Below are 27,327 nucleotides of genomic sequence, written 5' to 3' on the forward strand. Positions count from 1 at the left end.
ATGCCGCCTGTGGAGGCCCCGGACGGCTTCTATGGCGCCAGCGCCATTGATTCGTCGCGTATGGACTACTCTTCGCGTACAGACGGGACGGATGGAGTGGGTCCGTTGCACGGCCTTAGCGCTCGTGCGCCTAAGGGCGACGCATCAAACTCCGTTCTGGAGCGGTACAGCGGGGCTTTGGACATGCTGCGGAACCAGCTGTGGTGTATGCCGGCCAGCGGTAACGTGACATTCGAGGAAGGCTTTGCCGAGGAGGAGAGTTCTATGGGACATCAGTCGAGCCGTTCCAGTGATCCGTCACATCTCATCAAGGTTGAGCGCGACCTGTGTTCGCAGAGTTCAGTGTTTTTGAAACGGCTGCTGGTTCGAGCTGACCGGGTGCCTGCTTCAGTAATCGACAGCGTGCTTTCGGATAGGGGCGTGGTGCGGCGCCTGCGGAAACTGAACGACACCTTCACGTTCGGCAAGAGATTGTACCTGCCCCACGAGGACCTGCCTCCTGAAGTAATGAGTGCGGTGAACACTGCATGCGGTCTGTTCAACGGCAGCTGCGTGCCGGCGGTGATGTGGCCCTGCACGGACCGGAACGCGGACCACAACGAGCGCGTGACGATCACGGAATCGGCCGTGTTCGAGGCTCTCCAGATACACCGCCTGCTAAAACACAACCGAGGTACGTATGTGGAGTGGGGCCGCAGCGCCACTTCTGGCCATGCGGAGGCCGGCCCACTACCAATCGACGTGACCGACTCCGCTGCGATTCGTGAGGTGTCTGACACGATTTTGGACGAGCTGTCATCCACCATGTGGTGTATCGGTTTCCTAGCTCTGCACCTGCGTTCGAAGAGTGATGACAAGTTGCGTAGGCACGCATCGGACCTGCTGTCTGACCCCGAGGAGCTCACGTCGAGGCTGTGGAAGTACTACCTCGCTTTCTCGGACCACGTGAAAATGCGGTGCACGCACCTGAAGGACATCGACAAGACGTTGAACGCCAATCTGAGCGGTCGTTTGGTGGTTGAGGTGCATCGCGTGTTGAGCCTGCAGTGCGCCATCGTGAAGGCGCTCTTGGACATCCACATGGGCACCCGCAGCATGAGCGTGTCGGAGTACGAGCGCTACGAAGCCCACTTCGAGAGGCGCGGCTTCAGCGGCGCGTTTTCGGCTGCTCGCACCGTGATTGGCGCTGACGAATGCGCCAGTTCGCCGCTGCTGATGCACGCAGTGCAGGAGCTGCAGTGCCTCGGTTCGTTGCTGCTGAGCAGTTTTTACTTGTACGACGCATTCGGCGACGGCAAATATGAAGTGACCAAGAAGGATTTCTTGTTGGATACAACGGATTTAATGCGCAAGCAGCTGATGGTGTCCGGCAGGGGCCCTTCGGACAACAAATCGTCTGTGATCCTGGTCTTCGCCTACGCATGCTTCCTTAAGGATCTGTCGCGTGAGAAGGATTATCGCAACGTGGACGCTTCGTTTGCGAGTGACGTCGCCATCCACGTCGACAATTACAGCGAATGTTTGGAATGGATCGTTCTTACACGGGACATGCTTAGCGTCTCTGGTTCTACGGCCGTCGCGACTTCCTCCTGCCGCCTGGTGTTGCTGGAGTCAATATGCCGCGTTATTGAGTGTTTCGGGATCGAAAAACTTCCTCATCTGGATCGCATTATTTTCTGTATTTGCCGGATTGTTAAAGGTGACGATTCCGTGTCAGACCGCAGTTATCGCAAAGCGAAGTTGTGGATCCTAGAACACGTGAGCAGTTATCTGATGTCTCACTTCCCTTTTGGCTTAAATGCGCTGTTCCAGCTGCTGGCTGCGTGCCTGCCGCACAGCGCGGAGTCTCGCGACGATTCATTAATGGATGTGGACAGTGACTGCAGCACCATGGAGCTGGTGGTTAAGTTCTTGCTGAAGCCATTCGGCACCATCACCCTGAGCCCGTTGATCACCCCGCTGGAGTACAAGGCGGACACCAACGAATTCGAGCTCAGTGGCGACGTTTACGTGGGGATTCAGCTGTTGCACATGTTGGGTTTTGACAAGCAGGTTCTGTTTGACCAGTGGTTCGCCTGGGGCCTGGGCAATTGCTTGTACTATCTGCGCTCTGGCAGCGTCGGGAAGCGTGTTTCGCTGAACAACCTACGTCACCTGTCTACGAAGCAGAACGAACTGCTTAACGCACACGAGAACTCGTGGGTGGTCGATGCCGGCATGCAGAACATTGCCCTCGACAGCTCGCTCGGCGCCTTTTGGATTCAGGAGTCCCAAATGCCGAAGCCGTCCGGTACATCCGGCTCTCTGAGCGGCTGCCGGTTTGAGCTTGAGAACGGCATGTGCGTCACGTGCTACACCACCGGCAAGCAGTCTGCCTCACAGCCGGAGCCGGCGCTGCACTTCACGCTGTTGCGCGCCATCTGGATTATATGGCGCGGTTCCATGCTGTACGTGCTGAATATGAACTGCGACCTACCGGATCACGCGCTTCGAACGTTTGTGGAGTGCAACGCTCTGTTGGTACGGCTGATAACGAAGTTCCCTCGGCTGGTGTCTCTGATCGAGGACCATATCGTATCAAGTCTTCATATGGGCGATGCTTCTAGCAAATTCCCCTTCGGCCCGTGCAGCCTGATCTTCCACTACACGCTACTGTTCGTGTTGTGCCTCCAGCGGCGGCAGCTGCGCATAATGCTGCCCGAGGTCATCGAGGCGCTACGCGGTTTCCTGATTCCGGCGTACGTTGTGCCAGTGGGTGACAATGCCACCGAGGTTGAGTTCAGCCGGTACTGGATCTTTATGGAATCCTTCGAGTTCTGCTGCCAGGGCCTGGCGGATGAGTACGAAGCGCCCGTGTTTTTGTTGATGGATCGGATAATGCAGGAAGAGGAGCTCCCGATGCACATCTACCCCGTGACTCGCGGCGTGTTGCTGTTCTTCAAGGAGTTGCTGGAGCAGTGCCCTCCTGAGCTGTGGATGTTGAGTGGGTGGCATCACGGCATGCTGAACATGTCGCACACTTCGTTGGACATGGAGTCGAACAATGTGACGCACGGCCTGGGCCTGTCGTACCTCTCCTCGTTGAAACGCTACGTGGACGCCAATGCTCACAAATCTCGCGAGCTGTACAACCCGTTCCAGGCGAAGCTGCTGTGCGAATTCTTCGCTTTCGTCATGAAGGACGTGTCTCCCCGTGTTGCGGAGTTCGAGTTCGCCGACAACGGCGAGCGTTTGGACATATTATGTGCCATCGCGGACATCGTGCAACTCATATGCCGCATCTTCCGTGTGCACAACTACGACAACTCCAAGTCTGAGATTGGTGGCGCGTCAACCGAAACCTCCGACGACTCGTGGGTTCAGGGCCTCAAAGAGCTGATAAATCGTTGTCTGCTGATATTGTCTGGATCCAACTACATAATGGAGGTGATAAACGCGTTGACTTGCCAAGTTGACATTCTGGCCTACCACCAAAGCAGGAGCGGGTCACTGGTTATGGTGAACCCGCTGACTTTCATCGAGGTGAGTTCGGACTTCTTCACCGTTCGCAAGGCCATCAAAAGCCGCACGGCTGTGCACATCACGTCTACCGCCGCTCCCGATTGCGGGTACGCGTCGTGTTATCAGTCGGCGTGCGGTTTCCGTTGGCTGTGCCAGCAGGAGTTTGTAAGCCTCTCCGGCAAGTCCAAGAGGCTAATTAGCTCATCGCTAAGGCTGCTGCGCGACCTGTACGTGGTGGCACTGCCACGTAACCGCAACCCTCTGTTTGCGACGTTGGCTGAGAGTTTGGGTTCGAATTATTTCGTGAACTGCCGGACCGAGGTTGAGCGTCGTCGCCGATATATGCAGTCATCGGACAAGGTGTTTGACTCTAACGACCCCGTGGCTTATTATGCGTCGAGACAGGTTGAGCTGCTGTGTGGTGGCCTTCCGGTAACGTCCGTCGTGCAGTCGCTTGTAGCGCACACGTACAGCGGCAGCACGGTGGCCGCGGCCACCGACATCCTATCGATGTACCTGCTACTGCACGAGCAGTACAAGCTTGACAGCGGCGCGCTCTTGGGCTCCTTCGTGATAAACAACAGCTCGGCGCTACAGCAGTTAGGGCACATGCGAGGGAATTACGACGTGATATCGCAGAGTAGCAAGGACGAAGCGTGTCTATGTGAGCACCTGGTATGCGTATTTTTGGATCCCACCACTACCAGCTTCGAGACCCGTCTGTCGATAATGCAGTACATTTTGGTTGTCCTCAGCACGTGCAGTGGTATGGAGATGCTTCTGCGCAACGGCATTGACGTCGAGGCGCTGGTGGACTTCGTGGACTCGGTCCTCCGCTACCACGTACTGCACGGCCGGCGTCACAACCTGGGCGACGTGACCGTTGCCCAATACGCGCTGTTGATTTTCGCGCGGTTGGTGGAGCTGTCGAAGGGGGCGCACCGCGGCTATTGTTGGAGATCCGTGACACTGTCGTTACGTGTGTTGATTGACCTTTGGCGCTCATTCGACTCGAACCTGTTCGTTGACCCCGAAGTCGCGCTGAACCAGCAGGGCGTGGTTCCGAGGAGCACCATGGTGAAGGAGCTGTGGTTCGAGCAGGTGTCGCCTGACATGTACGTGGACATGTCCGACTCCCTGTTGGAGCGCCGTCTTGGGCTGATGCGCATAATGGGCTCCGTGTATGCAGTATTGGACTGTATGAATGTCCAGCTGCGGTGCTCGAAGTCCAGCGGTCGGGAGCTTTTGGACGAGTTTCTGCGCCTGCTTTCCTTCGTCTCCACTAACTGGGATTTCATGGACACGTTGCTCCCCATAATCGTGTACGACTCCGGCTTCGTGGACACGTATGTGAGGAACGACGTCACGCAGAAGAACATGCGGCAGTACTACCGCCTCGGTTTGTGGCTGGGCGAGGACTCGATGTTGCCGCTTACTCGCTGCTTGCACTACCTGCATGACATGAACGTGCCGCCCGAGCTTCTGCTGATGAGCGGCGATGCTCCGAGCGAGATAAATCCGCTGGATGCGCATGAGTTGCTGCATTCTGTGGTGTCGCAAAAGTTGGCGCGTTTGAAGAACCATGTCCCTGAGAAAACATCGCGTCATGATTTCTTCGCCGACATGCTTCGACCTCTGCTCAGTGATATAGTGGGTCCTCCAGAGGTGAACGGTTTCGAAAACCACCGTCCTAAGGTCAATTTTCTCGACGTGGAATCCCCGCGCAGCGACTCGGTGCACCCCGACTATTCGTTCTACAGTTTCGGCACCTCGAGTGAATTCGGCCATCGCTACATGATGGACGTGGAGATGTTCCGCCACTTTTGCATGGCGCTGCTGACGTCGGCGGATGATCAGGTGAACGTGCTGTTGTCTCGTGGTATGGCCAGCGTTCGCGGCTGCGTTGAAATGGTGCCGTACGTCGATTCCCTCAACGAGCTAAAGCTCAGACTGCTGAGCCAGTTGTGCCATTTGGTGGCCAACTTCCGGTATTTCGGCAGCGACCTAGAGACCCGCATGGGCAAGCTTTTGCGCGCCGATGTATACGCGTGTGAGAAGGACTCGCAGCGCACGCTGAAGACCCCGATGCCGCCATTCGAGATGTTCGCGTTTAATGGCGCTATGCTGCTGCAACTTGCGCTGACTCGCCCCGATTGCTTGTCTGAGCACCCTGTGTACGTGGGTCTGCTAATCGAGTTTCTGCGTCTGCTTTTCGAGAAAAGCTTCAGCCTGTCGCGTCTGGAGAGCAGCTTCGTGAGCTACTACGAGTGCTGCCGATCTGCCGACGCGTCTGATGGCGGTTTTGTGGATTACATCGTGAGTCGTGACTTAGTGGGTAGCGGCGACGCGGCGAGTGGGCCTGGCGATAAGGCCAAGCGTGGCAAAACTGCAAAGGACAAACCAGATGCCAATGCCAATGGCAACCGCGGCGAGGTAGGCCAGGATTTCCGCCTCTTTGCCGTGAACGTGTTGGGTGGCCTGGTGGCGCAGGTGGCTCGGTGCGTTGTGGAATTCAGTGAGCGCTTCCACGAGGTGATAGATGTGAATTTCACGGCTCCAAACTACAGCAGGGGGTTCCTGAAGCTCCGGATGGCGGCATTCCGATCGTGCCTGATGTACCGCGGCAGGATCGCTCCGAAGGGCGACCCATCCATGTCCCCGGGCGCCTTCTCTGATGTAGATACGCAGAACTCTGAGAGTCAAGACTGCGTCTGCAGCATTGCCGTGGGCAAAGGCGGCGGCACTGACAGCGTGAGCGTGTGGCTGCATTTCAAGCTGAGTTTGTTCTTCGTGTGGCTCTACAAGGCGCTGTCTGTCGCCACTAAGAGCGCCCACGAGCATGAGCCGCGGGGCGTCGAGGACGGCGTGTTGGAGGTGTACGAACGCGTAACTAAGTATGCGCTGAAAAGCATTACTCAGAGCTGCGTCCGAACGATCGGTTGCATGCAAAAGGAGAACGCCAGCCTGCTTCAGTGCTTCGTTGGCGGCGGTTACGGTACGCCGCATACCGGTGAGGTGGAAGCTGCTTACGTGTTAATCATGGGCCCATACGCCTCCATGCTCGCCCTGGAGTCCATCGTGTGCACCGACTACAATGCAGCGTTTCTGCACGGCAAGGGTTACGTGCATTTGGTTGAGGTGATGGAGGCCGTGACGCAGCTGCCCTACACGACGTCTGCGTGCATTGCGAACCAGGACGTGAAATCTGGCGATTTGGTGAACCCTATGCTGGTGATGAAGCGCGACAAGCAGATAATGGCCGACAGCCTTCGGTCGAGCACCGGCCGCACGTTCCAGTATGCCAATCGCAACATGCTGCGTGCGGTGCTGTACAAGCTTATGCAACGCCTTAACTTCATGCTGATGCGCGGCATGACCTGCAAGGAGTTTGCGTCACGTTTCGCTGCCTCTCAACAGCTGCAGCTTCTGTACGTGTACTCATTTTTGTGCAACTTCGTGCAACCCCTGGACGACGTGAACCCGAAGAAGATGCTGGCGACATTCTCCGACAACGTTGTGTCAGGTGCTAGAGGCAACTGCGTGGAGGTGATAGAGAACAGTCTGACCATGTGGTACCCGCCGTACCAGGGTTACCGAGTGGGTATAGCGGTTCGCTGCCCGTACCACCTGCTGCACTGTGGCATGTTGCGCTTCTTGGTCGAGATGTGCTCCACCCACGACGTGGGCGGTGTAGTGGACGCCGTGCACATGGACAGCGACTTTGGCGTGCATTCATTGATTTTGGATGTGCTCCGCCTGATGCATGCGCGCATGAGTCACATGATGATCGCCGACAAGCTGACGCTGGCACACCTGGAAGAAACCCACATGATGTTTTCGGTGCTGCGCCATCTTCCTAACCGCCACCGTCTGTCTGCAGGTGATTCCGCGCTGGTCAACGAGCTGCTTCACTACTCATCGCGTTTCTTTTCAACCCTGATGCGTGCGTTCCAGCACGGCCTGGACAAGCTGGTCGACATGATCCCCACCCGCAGCGCGGCAGAATTGCATGCTGAGCCACCAAAGTCGTCAAGATCGCGTATAACGCCGCGCTCTGCCCCGTCTGCTGAATCAAGCACCTCTGAAAGGCGACCTGGACCGTTCCAGCAAAGGTGTCTGTACCTCGCCTTGAAGATCGCCGAATCGTTCGCGACGTTTTTACTTAACCTGGAGATAACCGTTGGCGTTGATTCTGAATTGCCCCCGCCCCTGGAGCATTTCGTGAAGACTGATGACCCCCAGCGCATCCGTCGCATGTGCGGCGTGGACAACGCGGTGTTCCAGGGCGTGCTACACTCCACCGACGTGGACAAGAGTAAGTGGTGCCCTGGCGACCACCAGCCGCTAACTAAACCTCACGAGGTTACGTTCGAACACATGGTCGAGACGATGGGGTCTTGTGTGGATCTGTGCACCTGGTCGTTGGGCGTCTGCAAGGATTTGCGTATCCCCGGCAATTCGCCGTTCTTGGTGGGCGTAAGGCGCCCGGATAGCAATGAAGTGATCCTCCCACTGAGTGTTTTCACGAATTTCCGAGGGGAAGCGAGCAAAACGTCGATTGAAGGCTTCCCGTGCTCCATCTACCGGGAGTCGTCTGCCCCGCCGCTGGACCACGTCGATGTGGCCCCCGCCGCAATACCGGTGTCCGAAATCCAATCGCTGGTGGAATGCGTGATCGAGAAAACGACGCTTTACTGCGCTCGGGCCGTGAACACCGCCTTCGTGCAGAACCAGCTGCACCAGCATGACTTGCGTCTCGGTCGGGCTCATGACACGGCTCAGTTTGATCCCAGCGGCGTCCATTCCGGGCTAAACCGCGCTGAACCGTACGGAGTGAAACGCCGAGGAGGACCTGGACGAATCCACTCCACGATGAGGGTGCTGCACAACGCGTTCGCCGACGTGGCCGCCAGCGCCAGCTGCTTGTCTGCGTCGACTATCGAGTTTTGCGCGGTGCTGTCGAGCCTGGTGGAGCGTCGCGTTACGCAAGCCAGGGTGTTGTCTGAAGCCTTCGGCGACACGTTTTTGTATTTGGAGAGCGCGTGAGCGCCCTCCTTGGCCGCGTTGTCGCGTGCTCGCACAACACGGCTCCGCCGTGCAACCTATCGCATTAACGTTGCATAACATATAGCTTGGCTTTGATGACTGCTGAATCTGAACCGCCAAGCGCCGGATTCCCCGAGGAATCTGCGCTGTTGCGCGTGTTCGGCGACGTATGTTCGATGTGTCTGTACACATCTCGCTGCAGTTCGTGGACCCCGTCCCTATGGTCCAATTCGTCGGACCCGCAGCCTATGAACGCCACAAATATGTCGAGTCGTTGTTATCGCGAAACAAGGTGCCGTTTGGCGTGGTGGAATCCGCGGTGTATGCAGGTGAGCGACTTCCAGCCTTGCGTCATCGTCGTCAGAATGCCAGAACGGGACCCCTTCCGCGCTGATGCACTGGATGTGGACGCGTTTCGTGCGTCGTCTGGTGGTTGGATTCTGCGCTCTGTACCCCAAAGAGGCGCCGCGCTACGGCAAGCTGCGCCAAACCGAGGTGCGCACATGCGCTGACTTCGTGCGCATAATCAACACGTTCACGTTGTGCCCCGGTGAGCCCGTGCCCGACAAGGATGAGCTGTGCATGGCCGTGGTGGTGCAGGACTACCACGAGCTGCTGGCCCACGAGCCTACCCTGCTGAATACGCTGATGCGTCTCCATGAGAAGCTACACCGTGTGCCCATCGAGAAGGGGTGAGTGTGAAGCATGTCATACTAATGCGCGCCAGCTATCGCCGCAACAAGGTAACGGTGATCATGATGGGTCCTTACCCCCTTCCCCCCGAGGTGACGAGGGGCGACTTCTGCATCCCCCTGGTGCCGGTGGAGTTGATAACCCCTGAGGGTGCTGAGGACCTGATTCGGTCCTCCAGCCACAATTTCGCGCTTGAGAAGGCGCGTACTATGTTGCCGGATTATAGTGAGGCTACGATTTCGTTCCTGTGGTCCGGGTTCGTGCACTACTTTGTGGACGTGGTCTACGCGTGGTACAAGTTCGACACGTCGTCGATGGAGTTCTACAGCAGGTGGGCTGCGCACTCTTATTGCATGCGTCATCTGCCTTCAGGCTGCTGTGGTCCAATTTCCTGGAGCCCCTGTGCGGCGCCACGGAGCCCACTGGTGACGAGCTGCCGGAGCGGCTGCAGTTTCTGTGCAAGAGCGTCGACGAGCACCTGCGCAGTTCGACGGTGTACACAAGAAGCAGGTTCATCACGGAGTTGCACGACCTCAGGGTGAGCAACATGAGGCTGCTGCGTAAGCAGCTGTACAAGTTCCACGGGAGCCGTTTGACGAAGTACCTGCTCCTCGGCGCGGTGATTTCCGCGTTTAACACGCCTGAAACGATGCGCCGTCGCTTGCGCAATAAGAACGTGCGTACCAACCTGCACGACGTCGCACTGTGGCGCCGTCAGCGTAAATTCGACCTGTGGTCGTGGATCGCGAACACGGAGTGGGCGCTGGCGTCTAACGAGTCCGAGTCCATTAACATGGACCCCGGGTTCTTCACTGAGGTAAGTGCGAACATCGTCCGCTTACTGTATTGACCGCAGCTGATGTGGCTCATCACCGAGGGCTACGTGAAGCCGCAGTGCACCCCCGAGACGTGGTGTCGCCTGCCGCAGTCGCATAGCGTCCCGCTGTGGCGCGTGTCTGACATGATGCCGTCGGCAGACCTGCAGTGGCTCCACACCATCTGCTACAACGAGGACACTGAGATCGACCAGTGTCTGGGGCAGATGGTGAACACGACTGCCCGTTTCTCCCTTAGCGTTAGTTGCCCCTCCCGGTAAACTATTGGTGATCAGGTTACCAAGGGGCTTGTAATCTCCATCATCAACGACCTGAATGTCGACATAGACGAGTTCCTCATCTGAATGAGGTGTCTTCGGGGCTCCACCCGCTCCACCTAAAGCGCCGGCAGCCCTAGCCGCGAGGGTGATCGCAACCAGTTGTAATAAGCATGTACTTCTGTGCTCCTATAGCGCGTTCGGCGCTCCTTGCGCGCCAATGTGCGCGTTTTCGTCGTTTTTCGTCGTCTTCATACGACATCTTCAAGAAAATCAAGGATAGCAGCGAGGGCGAGAACGCCTCCGGGCAGCCTTCGTCCGCTGGCGGCCGCAAGCCTTCCGACCGGGTATGACCAGGGTGTGTGTAAAGGCTAAATAGTGGCTAGGTCATCCGGCTGGTGGACGAGATTCTGAACCTGACGCTGATGGAGGCCGCCGACCTGTGCGACTTGTGCCAGGAGCGTTTGGCCGGTAAGCTCCGCAGTTCGTCCTCTTCACTGATTGTGCTGCAGGCGCTAACATAAACGCCGGGTATTTGCCCGGGAGGACGCCGTTCCCGCATCCGCATACGTTTTTCTCAGGTAGGCTGGATGTGTATCGTCGAGATCGTCCGCAGGCGCTGGCATGATGCCCGGAGCTGCGCCGATGGGCAACATGCAGTAAGTTGAAGCCCAATCGAGGCACATTGAGTTGCAGATTCTCCCCGGCCGCGCCCACAGCGCAGCCCGCCGAGCCTGCTGCGCAGGCCGCCGCGGCGCCTGAACCACCATCGCAACCTCAGCAGCCAGGTGAGGCGCATCCTACCGCCGCCACACAGTGTCGCAGCAAAGAAGAGCACGGGAACGCTTACTCTGACCGGGTTCGACTCTGCGAAGAAGATCGCAGTCATAAAGGTGGTGCGCACCGTGACCGGCCTGGGCCTGCGTGAATCTAAGGAGCTCGTGGAGAGCGTGCCACGGCAGCTCAAGAAGGATATGGCCATAGATGACATTGAGAAGCTGGCCAAGGAGATAGAGGCCGCCGGCGGCACAGTGAAAATCGACTGATGTAATGTTCTGTGACTTTACAGACGGTAGTGATACATTAGCTGAAGCTTCGGGTATTTCAGACGACCCGGTTTGATTTAGGCGATGCTGGGTTGGAGTTCGGACCGCGAGGCGGGCGCCTGTTGGGGTTTCGCGGTATCTGGTGGTGGCGCTTCGGGAACCCCCTCCCTCGATTGGGCGAATCCAGGCCTTCCGGAGGCGGCCCCTGGTTCCGCCACGTTGGCGAGATGGGGTGGCAGTGCTTGGGCGACATTATATGCGGCGCGGGCGCTGCGACCGGTGGAATTGCCCACGGCGCTTTGGGGTGCGGCGGCATGGCGTTGTACATTGCGTTGTGGAACATGAGCATGTTCGGGTGCGGGGGTGGCGGCGGTATCATGTACATTGGGTACATGCGGCCAGGTGGACTGCCGCCTGTGATGTTGGGTCCACCACGGCGTGGATTGGGTGGCACGTGCTTCCTGTAAGGGTTCGGCGGCGGCGAGAATGAGGCCGAGCCTGGGCCTTCTTTTAACCTATTCGTCTCGTAGACCACTCTCTGCTTTGCTCTTTCCGGCGTCCCCACCGTCGTAGTTGGAGCGCTATCAGCTGCTTTTGGCGTCTCTGCTGGTGATGCCGCCTCCTCCGTTGGAGGCGCGGCTTTGGGCGTAGGGTCGCGCTTCACCTTGGGTATCTTGAGTGTATCATCGCCATCGAGCTTCACGGGCTCGAACCCACTTGTCATTTTCAGGTTCCGCCAGCTTTCTACGCTCTTTCCAGATCTATTGAGGGCCATGCGTCGCGCCAGGGCTATTCTGTTTGGCGCCCCTCTGGCACCAATCTGCGTAGGCGAGGTGCTTGTAGTGTCCGGTGACTTGTTTTTCCCTCTAAATGATGCTGCGCGGGATCTGCCCTTCGATTTCGTTGAATCATTCCTTTTGCTTTCTTCGTCGCTATATTCGCTGAATGCTGCTTCGTCGTCATCCGTGAATAGACCCGTGCCAGCCAGCTCAAGAGAGCCGTGCTTCCTCCTCATGATGGGCCCATCAGAGTCATCTGCTTTGGTCCGTTCCAACTCCAAACTCTTCGACTTTCCAGGCCTCGCTGCGTTCGAGCCACCTCTTGTGGTGGCAGCCTTTCGACCTCCTGCTCTTTTGGAGGATGCGGTCTTGGGTTGTCCGGCATCCTGCGCATCGCTAACCGAATCCTTTCTCTGCGCTGCACCCGCCTTAGCCCTAGCACGACCAGTTTCCGATTTACCTTTTTGCGCCGCACGTCCCTCTGTTTTCGCCTTTAGACTCTCTCCGCCCATAAGGGCATCGCCGATGGACTCCTGCGTATTTGCGGCTGTAGACACCAAAGATGTAATTCCCCCCTTTTTCTGCGCATCTGTCTGCCGTAACTTCGCATAGGACGCTGAAAGCATGGATTCCCTGTTCCGCGCCTCGATGGCTTTCAACATTGCGGACTGCTGCTCTTGCATCAGTGCCCTCACATTCTTCGTCCGCGTTTGTGCCATGTCCTTGAGTTTTTTGAATTCGTACTTCTTGAGCAGGTCATTCACATTCTCCATGCTGAGCGTCGTGCCGCCGAATACAGCTCGCCAGGGCTTGAAATTCAGCACACCAGTGTGTCTGACCTTGATGGGCATCCGGCGACGTATGTGCTCGAGGTGTTGCAGTGCCGCAGCGCCGTACATGTCGATCAAGGTGGTAACGAAGTCGGTCGGTATGGACTCCGTGCGGTGCGCATAGCGCGCAAGGCGCTCCATGTTCTGAATCATGCGATAGTAGTGATCGGCCCTCAGAGCAACGAGCTCAAGTATGGAGTAGACGACGAATTTGATCTTCTCATTGCGGCTGTACATGCCCCTGTTGAGTAGATCGCCTACATCTTTCTGCACTGTCTTCAGGTCATCGCACATTCCTATGTGCTCCGTTTCTGAGGCCTTGCCGCCGGGTGCCGTGGCGCTGGCGTCAGCGTTGATCGACTCCTGCGAGCGAGCCGAGGCTGAACGCGTGCCGTACACACTCTCATGCTTCTGCTCCTTGCTCTGATCTTTTGAGAGATCCGTAATGAGTACCGGCTTCGGTATGAGTGCCGTCACGACATCCCTGATCGCGTTCAGTATGTTCCTAATGGTGCGTATGTCAATGCTCGGGCTGGATTCAGAGTCATCCTCGCTGCAGGTGGGATCCTGTTGTACAAATATGGGCGCTTCTGTGGTCTCCCTGGGGCTCGGTTTAGTGCGTCTGGCCTTCTTAAGTTCGGCATCGTCCGGCTGCTCGTATATGTCACTGAAGCGCTTGTTTGCGTATCGCATCTTTGGGTCTACGCCGTCCATAATGGCCGACGACCACCGCGTCCTTCGCACATATGTTTGTGATTCCGCGGCAGGTTCCGGTTTCGGGACGGCATCGCTGAAAGCATCGGAGAGGTCGGTTTCCGCGTCGGCAGCCGCAGCACGCTGCGTCAAAGTCGCGGCCGGTTCGGACATCTCCGTTTCCTGCGTGTCCGCCATTATTTGTGTGCTGCCAAACCACACTATTGCTACTCAAATCCCGGCGGCGGATGAGGGCAAGCCAGCCGCTTCAAGGCATCAGTCGCCGGCGCCGGAGCTCTCAGCAGCCACGCTTCACGGTACCAAATGCGTGACAACTGCCACACATTTATAGAATTTGCTATTATTTAAGCCAGTTGTCTTCGTAGTATGGCCACTCTGGCGCACGAGCAGCCCTCTGCGGCGTTACCCCCGCAAAACGCTGCAAAAGCAACCTAGACGTCCGTGCGCGCCGCCGGCGTGATGTCTTCCGATTTTTATGACGTTTGGCAAGCGCGTAATTTTCGTATTCGGTGGGTGTGTCATATCATCGGTTGGTTCAGCGTTCTCCCGAGCTCGCCCTTCTGGCTGCGGATATTCTACGCCAATAATGTCCGCACCGCCGATATATAGTTACACATGTGGTCTCAACGGGCGTATGACGCCCTGAACAGCGCTTGAAGGCCGGCTGCTGCACGGTCTAGTGTCGTCACGGGAGATTTTACAGCGCCGTGATTCCATGACAGTGGACAACGGAGAGAGGAGAACGACGCAGATAGCAACCAACGCTGACCAGCCACATGCACCGCATTCAACACCAAGACCCATAAAAGGAGTGCAAAACGGCCTTCGTTCGCTCGGTATTGTGGGCAAGTGCATCGGTGACCGCAGTACTCTGCTGCTCACCCACTGGCTGGTGGAAGCGCTAGGGAAATTCAGGGGCTGGGAACATACATGCAGCGAGCTCGTATGGATCCGTCGCATCCAGCCTGGTACGAATCAGGGGTTTTGTTCCATCGAGACCCTGACTTCGTCAGACACGTGTGGTCGCAACGCCCTCGACTGTAACCTGTGCTGCGGGATTTGCAGGCAGTGCCACTTTGTGCAGGCTTTCCAACCAAATACAACAAGGGCAGTACTAGCGCCAGAAAGCGGTCATGCGAATGGAGCTGGCTTTGCTTTGGCTGCTGCTGCGTGTCTGGTAACAAATCTGCCAGCGTCGGCAGGGCTGCTTCCCCGCCCGCCTTCGCTGCTCGTGTTTTGTTTGAGCGCCGCTGGCACTGCAGCTAGCAACGAATCGTACAAATCAGCTCTAAAATCATATAATTGCGTTTTGGAGCGCTATGTGCCGGACTTGACGCAGCTGGTTGGTGATACCGCCTTCGCTTCGGGAGCCACAGCGGAACTGATGCCTGCCGATGAAGGTGCGTATTTAACACCGGAACTGCTGTGCATGTTGGAGTGCGTGTCGAAAGAATGCATGGGCACAACTCCGGACGAGCTCATCGCGATAAAATCTGCCCGCGTCTGGTCCGACGACGTGATGTACCCGGGTCTAATCGAGGAGGTGGAGACTTTGATACGCCGCCAGCGTAGTTGTGTAGCGGCGCTTGCGCTAAACTTCGGCAGCGAATCCGACATTTGCTTGTATGAAATAAACTTCGGCTGCGCGCTGAACCACCTTTGAAAGAACCCCGTCGCCAGGATGGTTAGCTGCGACAACTGCGGTGAGATAATCCCCGACAACGGGGAGGGCGAAGTGACGTGTGGGACATGTGGTGTGGTGCAACAGCTGTACTCTCAAACGGTCGTCGAGGAGTTTTCTGCGTCGTACAGTCAGACCCAGAAGATCGGTCGACTGAAGGCGTCGGCGTCACAGCCTGAGGGCCGTTCCGGCGCATCCGGGAGGGGTCAAGACACCCGCGACTTCCAGTACATCGTGGGCATCCAGATGGTGCTGGACAACCTGTGCAAGATGCTGGTGACGTCGTACGGTTTCTCTAACCAGGTTGAGGTGGAGGCGAAAAACCTGTGGGCGCGTTACCTGTCGTTAGTGGTGGAGAACGACGTTCCCGTGTCTAACATGTTCTGCGATCCGTTCACCAAGGGGCTGAAGTACAACGTGGACTTGCACTACCTGAAGCGTTCGTTCCAAATCCCACCCAATTTCGAAGCCTTCAAACTTCCGCCACGCCTGCACAAGGGTTGGTCTGGCATAGTTCGTACGTGCTTTTAAATCGCGCGCAGTGATTCGCAGGATGGGCCAGACCAGTTTCGAGTACGCCACTTTGCTGTGCTTCGGCGTCTTGGAGCAGCAGCGAAAACACGACTCAGACGCCAGTCGCGCGGAGGCCGATCGTGCTATGGAGCCACCGGCGTCAGATGCACCAGCGGGGGACTCGCGGGCGAACAAAAGGCGTTGCGCGACCGCGTACGACTACAGCGATATCAAGGCGTTCCTGGAGGGCACTGACATGCCGAGCGTGCTTGAGGACTTCTTCGCGAACGAGGTGGAGCTGCCCCGTTCGCGCCGTTGCAGCCCCACCGGTTTCCCCATTAGCATTCTGAACGCTGAGGTGGCGCAGCGTCAGCTTCCGGTGATGCCGTGGCTGCCCAACGTGTACCTCTTCCTGGAGCCGGCCAACCCGTACAGAATCGCGTACATGGTAAGATGAGAGTCGCGTGTCTCACGTGGTCGCAGATGGAGGCCCTCTACCGCCATGACTTTTTGTGGGTGGTGCTGCACGCTTACCCGAACCTCGAGCCCATCCGGGGCTTCGAGCGTTACCTGGGCATGTACGGTCCGGTTGCGAGTGCGGACTTGCCCGCTGCCATCGAGTCCCGGCCTCTGGAACTCCCGGTCCTCTGTGAGGTCGCTATGGCCCTACGCGTGCCCAACGTAGAAGGTAGGGTGGACTCCCTGTCACGAAACCACCGCCGCCTCCGGATGGAGCTGATCAACGACATCTACGTGGCGCTAATGTCGAAGTACTTCGGGAAAACCCGGTACACAAACATGTCCGCGTTCAACATGTCGTGGATCGCTCCCCGAATGGACCTGCAGCTGGTCTGCGGCATTTTGTTTGCCGCGTTGGTGAAGTGCCGATACGCCGTGGTTGTGGGCGACATCGTGCGGTGGGTGATCCAGGGTCGCATCCCGCTGCGCAGCAGCGCGAGCCTGCTGTCTAGCAGCATCCTGCAAGCCGCGTTCCGTGAGGATCAGGTCAGGGCGCCGCGCATGAGGTACGCCCCCAGCAAGCAGGAGGAGGCAGCGTACAACCTGTTCACCAACACTAACTCGCCGCAGAGCTCGTTTCACCTTGAGATCACGGTCTCGCGCCTAATGGCGTGCGGCGTGTACGGCGACGGGTGCAGCAGTGCGCAGGGAGAGCCGCCCGCTCGGACGCTGCGATATAATGTGCACGGGCTCTGCCGGCGGCTGGTGCACCACCTTCGCCTGCCCAGCAACGTGCTGGCGGTGGCCGACCTGGTGATTAACCGGGTGACACAGTGCTCCGAGGAGGAATCGGCGGAAGATGAGCCCCAAGGTGACGATGCCATCAAAGGCAACATCGGCCGCTTGTTAAGCGTCTACGGCGTCCGCCTCGGCAGGTTCCCATCTCACGTGTTCGCAGCGGCGTGTCTGCTGGCGGCGTGCCGCATGCTGTGGCCCGTGTTCCACTACAACGCTCCCGCGTACCCCCGGCGCGCAGCTCCGAGTGAGAGCGGCGGCGACAACCCCGCGTCAGACCCCCAGCCCGACCCAAACGACAACCTGCAGGAAACGCACGTGATCAGGCGGGAGAGGTTTCCGCAGACGATCGAATTCGACAGCACGCGCATGCGCTGGGTCGTGCGCATTTCGAAGCCAAAGGAAGTTTGTAAGGCCGCCGGACTCCCGACGGAGTCCGGCCCGCTAAAGGAGCAGGATCTGAGCCCGGGCCAGCGCCAGTTCTTGGAGCAGATAATGCAGAGCATGCGGCGACCCGCGCTCGTGGATGCATTCGGTGTGCCTCAGGCGCCCAGTGCTCCGAAAGCCGTGAGTGCAATTACCGACAAAGCTGGGTTGTCGGATCTGGTGCCCGCGGAACCTCCTGCAGCCGACTTTTTGGAGCCCCCTGACGGCATATCGCACCACACGTCCGGGACCGAGTTCTTCTTCGATGCACGTGATCGCGGCTACGCCAGGGCCGGCACGTGCGCGCTGCTGTGGCTGTTGCACCACCGTCCCACGGAGGCCGTGAGGGCCCTGTCGGAATACCACACCGCGTGTGACACGAGGCTGCTGCGCCGCATCGCGGCTGACCATGCGCTGCGCGTCAAATCGTCACTGCTGACGAAGAACGTCATCCGTCTGTACCTCGGTGCCGTCAACCCGGTGGGCCGCGACGAACGCATAGCGTCTGCTTTGAGGGACGTTTACTATCGCAACCTGTGGATTAACATGGCGGGTATTTGGAGCGGCTCAGTGGCAAGCTGTTTCGGGCTACGGGAAGAGGACTACACCGCGCCCGGCGCCATCGACTCCGACGACGATGATGAGCAGGAGGAGTCGTCGTTGGCCCTGGAGATTCGGCGTAAAGTTGTGGCGGAGGACGTCGAGCGCGTTCAGTCGTTGCTGCTCCCGTGTCTGGAGGCTGATGAGGACATGGCCAAGCTGAAGTCCGCGCTCCCCCGTAATCACCAGGTTTTCTACACGGTGACTGAGCTGTTCAGCAGCTACCCGTACTACTCAGGGTGGTCTCCGGAGAAGTCGCTGGAGCTGGAGAACTACCGTCAGCTGGTGAGCAACCAGCGCGATCAGGTGCTGGGTGCGGTGCAGGAGATGCTGGCGACGCAGGTCATCGAGGAGCAAAACGAGACGTGGAGGCAGATGTCCGACGCCTTGGAGTCCGAGCTGCAGTTAGAGGGCGTCAGCACAATGGAGTGGCCCGACGTGCTGCAAGAGGTCGACAGCGCGATCCCGCCAGAGCTAAACCTGCCCGGCTTCGAGGCCGATTACCGCAGAGCGATGAGGTCGATGCTGCCACAGTTCCAGGACATGGGTACGGTGACGGCGGCGGGTGCCATGCTGCCGCACCACCCGTGGCGCAACTACGTGTCTCTTAAGAGTAAGTTGCTGCAAGCTGAGCGCCAACGTGTTTGCAGACGATGTTTCCGTGGCCTACGTACTGACGCTGAAGTGCGCTGCTAACTTCATTGGCGTGCCTCACCCGCTGGTTCACTCCTGCGTGCGGCACATAGAGAAAGTATTGATTAAGAGCCACGTGTCAAACAGTTAGCTTGCGGGACTGCGGCGGCTGCAGCAGCTGCTGCACGCACTTGAACACGTAGATGGGCAACCATCCCGTGAGCGTGATGACGATGACCCTCCACACGAAGGCCGTGGTTGCGATGAATGCGAAGTCGAAGTAGTTGCGCAGGATGAGAATGGAGTAGAAGTATACTACAGCGGTGCATATCATGCTGACCATCGTGAGCGGGTGGCACGTGTGCAGCTCTGCGTATATGTTTAGCAGCTCCAGCGCGAACAGCGAGGTGCATGCGACCGACACGAGGCTCAGCATCGAGTTTTCGAATAGGATGATTGCGCCCAGCATGAGGATCGCGCCCTGGAAAACCGAGATCCAGACCCAAATGAGGAACGTCTTCACCGACATCACGCGCCCCGTGTGCAGCGTCTGGTAGAGCTCGGGGAAGAGGAACACCACCGACTCCTCGATTTCGTAGTCGAGCACCAAACTGTAGAGCGGCAGCATGGTGTAGTATGTGGAGAAGCCGATCTGGAGCCACCCCTGGAAGAACGCCAGTGGCATGTAGAAGTACATGGCCGAGAATAGCGCCTGCATGACTGCGATAATCATTCCCCTGTGTATGATGAAGTGCGTGAGCGAGGCCGAGCTCTTGTAGCTGTTGCGTCCGTGCCACAGTATGATCCGCTTTATGTAGTGGAAGCGGTGGATTGAGTAGTCCGCCGAGAGGCTCGCCTGCAGCCCCTCCTTGCCCACGATGCCGATTCCGACGTCCGCCTCCGTGATCATGGGCACGTCGTTGTCTCCGTCTCCGATTGCGCATGTGCGCTTTCCGGTGTACTGCTTGATGAGCCGCACGAGCTCCGCCTTGATGAATGGGGTGCAGCGGCAGCAGAGCACCGCTGGCGCCATGGTTGCGACCATGATGAAAAACTTTGAGAACTCCTTTATGCTGGTGGCGACTACCGTGCCATCCACCACCAACATGGTTGACGTCGGCCCCATGGAGAAGTTTTCGAGCTTCTGCTTGATGTCGTCTTTGTCCTTGGTGTTCTCCGAGGTGATCTGGCAGAGCGAGTGGCTCTTGTCCTTGATGCCTGCGGATATTGCGATGCATTTGGCCGTGTCCACCTTGTCACCCGTCAACATCCATATCTTGATGCCTGCGTCCCGCAGTGCCTCCAGCGTGCTCCTCACATGGGGCTGCAGGTTGTCCTGAACTCCGCTGAGCGCGACCAGGATGAGGTCACGCTCGATCGTTGCGATGACCCGCTTAATCATCTCCTCCCTGTCGTTCAAGCTGAGCTGCGCGTGGCGATAGCGCGACTCGAATGCCGAGAATTCCGCGTCGGACAGATGTCGATAACCGAATACGAGCGTGCGCAGCCCAAGGCGAGCCATGTTGTCGCACTCCTCGCTCAGCCATACGGAACCACGCGGCTGCAGGAGCTTTATGAGCGCCGATTCCGCGCCCTTGCAGAAAAAGAACTTCATTTTGGTTTCTTCGTCCTCGACTATGATTCCCATCCTCTTGGTCTCCGAGCTGAAGGGGAAGACCATCAAAATCTTGTACGTGAGGAGGATGCATCCTCGCACGCGTAGAACCATCCTGGTCTCATCACGCTCCCTCAGCTCCACATTGCACATGCGCGCGAATGTGACCATGGCGATTTCGTCCGGCGACGACGCCTGGAAGTCCAGCTTGTCGTCCTTGTCGGCGATGGGTGTGACCGAGTGGCATATCGCCAGTGACAGTATCGCCAACGAGAGCTTCGTCTGCATCTCGCTAGTCTGTGAGACCTTGGTATGCGGTATGTATATTGCCGATTTCCTGGCGGCCTTGGCTGTTGCGGCCTGATTGGTGGTGGCATGCCCCGAAGCAGCGGATTCCAGCGTGGACCCAACCCTTGACGCCCGCATCGACGAGCGCGATTTGCTAGCCTCCTCACTATATGTGAGGGCTTCCGACACCTCAGGCTGGCTGCTCACGTATTCCATGAAGTGCTTGTCCACCAGCTGTCGGATGGTGTCCAGGTCATCCAGCTGGAAGAGCGCCCTTCCAATATGTATGCGGTCCAGGTTCATCACGTTCTGCGTGAGTGTACCGGTCTTGTCGGACAACAGGTATTCGATCCGCCCCAGCTCCTCGGGTATCAGCGTGGTCCTCGGGACCGTTCCTGGTATCTCGTTGTCCAGTGCCATCGCCCTCGAGTAGGTAAACTTCGCGATATCCAGGTTGATACGCAACGAGATGGGTATGATGGTCGAGAATAGGAGCAGGAACTTGATGAGCGAAATGTACCACCTGCCGACGAACCCTCCCGGTATCACCATTGCAACAGACATGCACAGCAGTATGAAGAAGAGCACCTTGGTCATGAGGTTGACCTCCCAGTCGAAACAGCCTATTTTGTATCGCGCACGTCGTGCATTGAGGGACGCCCTGACGTCCTTTCCGATGTATATCACCAGGCCATACAACGTCCCGGCCGCGACGATGGTGTTCATCCAGAGCGCGTTGTCCACTGTCAGGGGCTCCACGACAACGTCCATGTCAGAATCGCCATCCGCGGCCTGCGTCTCACCCATATTGCCCTGGGACGGTATAGAGAACGAGTTGTAGAGGCTGCGCGGGTCGTCCGCCGTGGTGTGTTCGTCCTTGGAGGACGACATGCTCTGGCGTATGGCCTCGCTTCTGAGGTCCCTGGATAAACTCGGAATCGCATTTTTGGTGAGCAGCTCGCCGTCGCGGTAGAATGTAATCTTGCCGTAGAAGGAATAAATTTCCTGTCGCGGCGGTTCGCAGCAACAGACGGCATTGAGCTTCACGATGTCTTCCGCCGATTGCAGGCGCTGCGTGACGTGCACTGCCTTCTTGAGCTTCCAGTCCGTCTCGCCGTCCAGCTGGTCTGTTCTGATGAAGCTGCTGCCGTTTGCCTCCGATGAGCGCAGCAGAATCATGTCTGCCGGTACGCGCTGGTTTTTACTCAACTTGACGATTGAACCAACGGTGATATTTTCCGCGTTTATTTCCTTGATCCCTTCGTTTGTGAGTATTTCGTACTTCTGCGAGTTTGCCTCCCTGTCACGCAGATAGCGCTTGTAGTCGTCGCATCCCTCCTTGAGCAGCGCTACGAATAGCACCAAGGCCAGTGGCCCGAAGTACGTGATCGCCGATTCTACTGCCAGGTCCGGAATCAGCTGTGAGAGGCTGATGAGCAGGTAGAAGAGGTTCATGAAGACCCTGCGGAAAATGTGCGGGCGGGACACGGGGCACCTACTTGAACTGCTCGAAAAGCACGTACGGCAGGAAGGTCAGCACGTTGTACTTTGTGTTCTTTATGCCGTTCCATACTGCGCGTGATGATCTGCGTGCGTCTATTGCCTACCGAAGCTGCGTGGTATGCTTCCTCCTCGGATGGAGACGTAGCGAAGCCCCGGCATGAGCCGGTTGTTGAATCGCGTTGCGATAAGGAAGCGTACGCGGTCCATGAACGTGACGGGCTTGCTTAGTTCCTCGAGTACCCATCTCTCGTCCGTGGCGTCGGCCGCGCCGCGCTCTCCGGCGGTCGGCTCCTCTACGTTCGCCATGTGTAAGCCTTGAGCCTGCAGCTTCAAATATTGCAGTGGGCCATCTTGCCGCACCGCCTCAGTTCATACCTGCACGTCGCCTTGGCCAGGTCACGCTTGCATGGCCACGTTCCTCGGCAGCGGACTCCGCGGAAGTGTACGCCTCGTGCAGCACCCGAACTCCGATTGGAATAACGGTGCCACAGTCAAATGTGCGGAATAACAAATCCTCACAGTTACGCGTTATTCGTGCGGCACTGCTGCGGTTTAACATGCGATGTGCATAACTGCGAGCTCCCACTTCACAGGCGTACGTGGCAGGGGACGGTCGCGTGACTTGTGACCGGCAGCAAAATCGCCTATCCAAAAACTAGTGAATGCCACCGGTGAAATAAGTATTAGTGTGTATCAACCGACAAATCTTACGATGCGTTGACGCGTCATTTGCCAGGTTCGCCTGGCTCACTGACGCAACGTCGCGCCGTATGCACATGTGGCCATCTTCCATTTGACTATAGCGCCAAATTGCTGTTGAAATCTCACATTTGCGCGTGTGTGTCAGGGTTGCTATATGTAACGCAGCGGCTCGTGGTTGAGACACGCAACGTCACGAATGCAGGGTGACTACAGTGCCCGCAAACTTATCCGCAGCGGTTCCTTCCCTCATCATTTCATGGTGACCACACTTGGCACGATTCAATAACTGTTAAAAGTATGCGTTTTGGTCGCTTTTGTTGATTTGGCTGTCCAATCGACCTGCCGTCGATGTGTGGAATCTCGGGGGGCGGAATGACCGCCACGGCTGAGATTCCACGCCACTAATCTAATAGGCACGTAATATTTTGACAGCCAATTGTAATAAGTGGCAATGTGTATAAGAGGTGTTGCCGTCATGTATGCCTGCGAAGGCAGACGGTCGTATGCGTCGCCGGGGTAGGGGTGTACCGCGGCTTTCGAAATGCGGACCGTGCATCGCAGGATTCTAGAGGCGTTTGTGTGCGTCGTCTGCTTCTGCTTGCTCGGATGGTGCCCAGCTGGCGCCTTCCGGTCGCCATCCGCGGCGGTGCCACTGGCGGCTGCCGGTGGCCTTCAGACGCGTCCTTCGTTGCACGGCAGAGTGATCCGCCGCATTCCGGCCGTCTATCAAGCGTCCGTGGATGTGGAGGAACGATCGGAAAATGTGGAAGTGGCGTCAGATGGCGGCGACGTCGCAGGCGGCTCCAACGCTGCTGCCGAGGAACCCAGGCCCCCGTTCGAAGACTTGGAGCTGTGCGACGAGATCCGCGACAGCTTCATGAAGTACGCGCTGAGCATCATTTTGGGCAGAGCGCTGCCCGACGCCCGCGATGGCCTCAAGGTGGTGCACCGGCGCATCCTGTGGGCGATGCAGGTTGGTCGATGAGCCTTAGCGTGACCATGTGCAGGAACTGAAGCTGAGTGCCTCCACGGCGTATCGCAAGTGTGCCAAGGTGGTTGGAGACGTGCTAGGACGGTACCATCCCCACTCTGATAAGTCCGTGTACGACGCGCTGTGCCGGCTGTCGCAGCGGTTCATGATGCGCGTCCCGCTGGTGGACGGTCACGGCAACTTCGGGTCTGCGGACGACCCTCCGGCGGCCATGCGGTACACGGAGTGCCGCCTGAGCGCGTTCAGTGAGAGCTTGCTGCTTGCCGACGTTGGTAGGGACACGGTGGACATGCTGCCGAATTTCGATTCTACCGAGCTGGAACCAACGGTTTTGCCGTCTAAGGTGCCGATGCTTCTGATAAACGGTTCGTCTGGGATTGCGGTCGGTTTGGCGACGAGCATCCCGCCGCACAACCCGGATGAAATCTTGTCGGCGGCTGCGCTGATGGCCCGAAGCCACGGCGACGTTGACCCCGAGGTGCTGATGCATATAGTCCGCGGTCCCGACTTCCCCACGGGTGGTCACATCAGCACCACGATGGATAACATGCGCAAGATTTACACGACCGGCAAGGGCAGCATCATGCTGCAGGCTAAGTTTTCGTACGAGGAACGCATAAAGCCGCGCAACTCTAAGCGGGAGAGCGACATTGTGGTGAACACGTACAGCAAGCTGTCGCACCTTACGTTTTCTGCTGGCAGCCGGGTGTCCATCATCGTCAACGAGCTGCCGTACAACGTCAGAGTGGTTGGTGTGCGCGCATCTAAACCTCACCCATGTGCAGAGGGATGTGTTGATGTCGATATCGAAGGCCGTGGAGACCGGTAGCCTGCGTGGGATCACCGACCTGCGGGATGAGTCCGACCGCAGTGGTATCCGTCTGGTGATCGACCTCAAGAAGCATGTGACCACCCACATGGAGGTGGAGGAGATTATGAACAAGCTGAAGCGCATGAGCGGGCTGTGCTCGTTCTTCAAGTGCAACTTTGTGGCGTTGGACAGCAGTGGCACAAGGCCGGTGCGGCTCTCGTTGTACAGTGCGCTGCGTATATGGCTTGACTTCAGGGTGCAGACCGTGAGGCGCCGAACCATGCACTTGCTCCGGGAGGCCAAAGAACGGCTGAACTTGGTGAAGGGGTTCGTCATCGCCTCGAACCACATTGAGGAGATCATTCGCATGATCCGTGCGTCGCCGTCCCCGGCGGATGCGCGCAAGGCGTTGGCCGACAAACGGTACGGAGCTCTGAAGGGCGAGCAGGCTTCCGCCGTGCTGCGCATGACGCTGTCGCAGCTGTCCAAGATGGAGCGTGAAAAGTTCGAGAAGGAGGAATCCGCGCTCAAGGAGACAATCGAGCGCTACAACAGTTTGCTCAACGATGATCAAAGCATCTACGCGCTGATCGCCTCGGAGCTGGAGAACATACAGCAACAGCGTCGGAAGCACTACAACCTCAAACGGCGCTGCACCACGTTATCTGTTGCGGGTCGCCCTAAGATTAACCTTGGTGATATCCTGAGGGACGTCAGTGCACCACAAGATGCATCTACAGGCGGCGCCTCCGTGTTACCTGGCGAGGAAGACGGTGCAACTTCTGACTCTGGATCGGACAGTGAGAGCCAGTACGACGAAGCGTACGACTACAACGGCGACGGGGAGAGCGAGTCGGAGGACGACCAGTCGTACCACAAGGACCCGAGCCTGCTGGTGCTCAACGACCTCGGTTGGATACAGCGCATCAAGTTCGACAACATGTTCTTCACCAGCGGGCGTTCACGCTCCATCTACTCTCCGCGTGTCTACCAGGCTCAGGTGGCGCAATATTCCATAAACTCCGAAAGTGCGGAACCCGAGGAGTCGCCGGAGTCGCTTAATGAGAAGGTGAGGCTGAACTACGCTACGTGCAAGCCTGGAGATATGGCCCTACTGATTGGCACGGATGGCATGTGCGTCACCTTCCCGGTGTCTAAACTTCGAATCTGCAGCCGTGGGTATTCCATGTGGAAGTCGCTGGGCGTCGAACGTACGGAGAAGATTGCACATTTCATGGTGACCTCGAAGTTACGATCTGGCAGCGCTGAAGATGGCGACCACACTGACAAGAAGAAGCTGCTTTTGGAAGACCCTGAGGGTTTCCTAATTGTGGGCTTCGCCGACGGCGATGTCAGCGTGATGCGTTCAAGCGTCCTGGAGGGCATCCGTCTCAACAAATTCGGTGTGAGCAAGATGCGTCTGTGGAAGGATGAACGCCCAGATCCCGTTTTTGCGTTGCTTGCGGGATCGAAAGATGACATTATACTAGGTACAGCGCAAGGATACGTGTTGCGTGTGCACGTAGAGACGCTTCTTCGCGGGTTGGGCAGCCGCGCCAGGACGCGCCGTAAAGTTATCCGACTGAAGGAAAACGATGTCGTCACTTGCGGCGCCTTGCTGGAACCTTCTACTGAGGATCCCAACCTTGAGGACGGCATTTTAACGGATACTGCGTCGAAAGGCGCTTATGGTCATGATCAGCCAGATGACAGTCAGACCGACGGCAGCGCACCGGTCGCGCTAAATGGTGCTGATGAGGCTATGCCGACGGGGCGTCACCTGATGCTGCTGTCGCGAAGCGGCAAGGGGAAGCTCATACCGGTCAGCGAGGTCAAGGTGAACCGGCACTGCGGGCTTGGTTACGACATCATGCGCAACTCTAAATCCGCCGTGGACGCGCTGGTCGCAATCGTGCCAGTGGAGCCGGAGGACCACGTGCTCCTGGTGAGCGAGGGGGGCATTCTGGCGCGTAAGGACCCGTTCGCGCTGCGTCCGGGGCTGCGCCACCACAAGACGCGCAACTTCTGGTCGCGCATACACGGCACGGACGTGGTCAAGTTCGCCGCTCGGATTTGACATTTGACTCACCGCGCTCCATCGTCACTCCTGCAGCTCCTCAGCTGGAATCCAGTCGTGTACAACGGCTGGAGCGGCAACCAAGAGTCGCAGCGCCCGACGGAAGCAAACACGGATCACACCCGTCTGAATAATTGCATAAGCATTTGACCAAGCGACGCGGATTCATTAGGAAACGCTTGATGGACGCCTTTTTTTATAAATGACTGTGAATGCAGAACGTTTCGGTTGCGTGCCCCGGTGATTCTACTATCCGTGTCTAGACCCGCAGCACCAATGGAGCTGGAGAGTTGCAATCATCCCCTTTTCTGGCCTGTGAGGCCATATGTGACGCTACAGGTGCCATCCTAATACATGTCCTACATGGTGCGACACTTTAAGTCAACCGACGAGTGGCATCGGAGCGCATTTGGCGTTGCCGTGCCTCGAGGAGTGCTCAGCAGCAACATTCTGTAATCGTGTCCGCTAAAATTTTGATGTGAGTTATAGTGTATTCACGCATCGCAGTAATATACCATGAAATAGATCTAG

At 57.7% G+C, this 27,327-nt stretch overlaps 7 protein-coding genes across 7 annotated transcripts; 5 read left to right on the top strand and 2 right to left on the bottom strand.

The window, feature by feature from the left end:
* BBBOND_0100280 (hypothetical protein, conserved) lies at positions 1–8,547 on the top strand (the record flags this gene model as incomplete). Its single annotated transcript, XM_012910431.1, has 1 exon — positions 1–8,547. The coding sequence occupies one exon, from the start codon at positions 1–3 to the stop codon at positions 8,545–8,547; it is 8,547 nt and encodes a 2,848-aa protein (XP_012765885.1).
* A 95-nt stretch (positions 8,548–8,642) lies between these two features.
* Positions 8,643–10,420, top strand: BBBOND_0100290 (hypothetical protein, conserved; the record flags this gene model as incomplete). The annotated part of the gene is made up of 7 exons (XM_012910432.1): positions 8,643–8,714; positions 8,750–8,876; positions 8,912–9,239; positions 9,275–9,571; positions 9,613–10,057; positions 10,097–10,315; positions 10,352–10,420. The coding sequence occupies 7 exons, from the start codon at positions 8,643–8,645 to the stop codon at positions 10,418–10,420; spliced, it is 1,557 nt and encodes a 518-aa protein (XP_012765886.1).
* An 86-nt stretch (positions 10,421–10,506) lies between these two features.
* BBBOND_0100300 (ribosomal protein L7/L12, putative) lies at positions 10,507–11,379 on the top strand (the record flags this gene model as incomplete). Its single annotated transcript, XM_012910433.1, has 6 exons — positions 10,507–10,680; positions 10,720–10,804; positions 10,846–10,914; positions 10,950–10,992; positions 11,030–11,121; positions 11,159–11,379. 6 exons carry the CDS (start codon positions 10,507–10,509, stop codon positions 11,377–11,379), a joined length of 684 nt encoding a protein of 227 aa, XP_012765887.1.
* A 58-nt stretch (positions 11,380–11,437) lies between these two features.
* BBBOND_0100310 (hypothetical protein, conserved) lies at positions 11,438–13,879 on the bottom strand (the record flags this gene model as incomplete). Its single annotated transcript, XM_012910434.1, has 1 exon — positions 11,438–13,879. One exon carries the CDS (start codon positions 13,877–13,879, stop codon positions 11,438–11,440), a length of 2,442 nt encoding a protein of 813 aa, XP_012765888.1.
* A 1,504-nt stretch (positions 13,880–15,383) lies between these two features.
* Positions 15,384–18,872, top strand: BBBOND_0100320 (hypothetical protein, conserved; the record flags this gene model as incomplete). Its single annotated transcript, XM_012910435.1, has 3 exons — positions 15,384–15,882; positions 15,926–16,344; positions 16,380–18,872. The coding sequence occupies 3 exons, from the start codon at positions 15,384–15,386 to the stop codon at positions 18,870–18,872; spliced, it is 3,411 nt and encodes a 1,136-aa protein (XP_012765889.1).
* Positions 18,873–18,948: 76 nt separating this feature from the next.
* Positions 18,949–22,521, bottom strand: BBBOND_0100330 (phospholipid-translocating P-type ATPase, putative; the record flags this gene model as incomplete). Its single annotated transcript, XM_012910436.1, has 3 exons — positions 18,949–22,174; positions 22,212–22,284; positions 22,320–22,521. 3 exons carry the CDS (start codon positions 22,519–22,521, stop codon positions 18,949–18,951), a joined length of 3,501 nt encoding a protein of 1,166 aa, XP_012765890.1.
* A 937-nt stretch (positions 22,522–23,458) lies between these two features.
* Positions 23,459–26,796, top strand: BBBOND_0100340 (DNA gyrase A subunit, putative; the record flags this gene model as incomplete). Its single annotated transcript, XM_012910437.1, has 3 exons — positions 23,459–23,890; positions 23,925–24,656; positions 24,694–26,796. 3 exons carry the CDS (start codon positions 23,459–23,461, stop codon positions 26,794–26,796), a joined length of 3,267 nt encoding a protein of 1,088 aa, XP_012765891.1.
* Between the last annotated feature and the right edge of the window lie 531 nt (positions 26,797–27,327).

Source organism: Babesia bigemina, assembly GCF_000981445.1.
Source record: "Babesia bigemina genome assembly Bbig001, chromosome : I".
In the NCBI taxonomy this organism is placed as follows: Eukaryota; Apicomplexa; class Aconoidasida; order Piroplasmida; family Babesiidae; genus Babesia; species Babesia bigemina.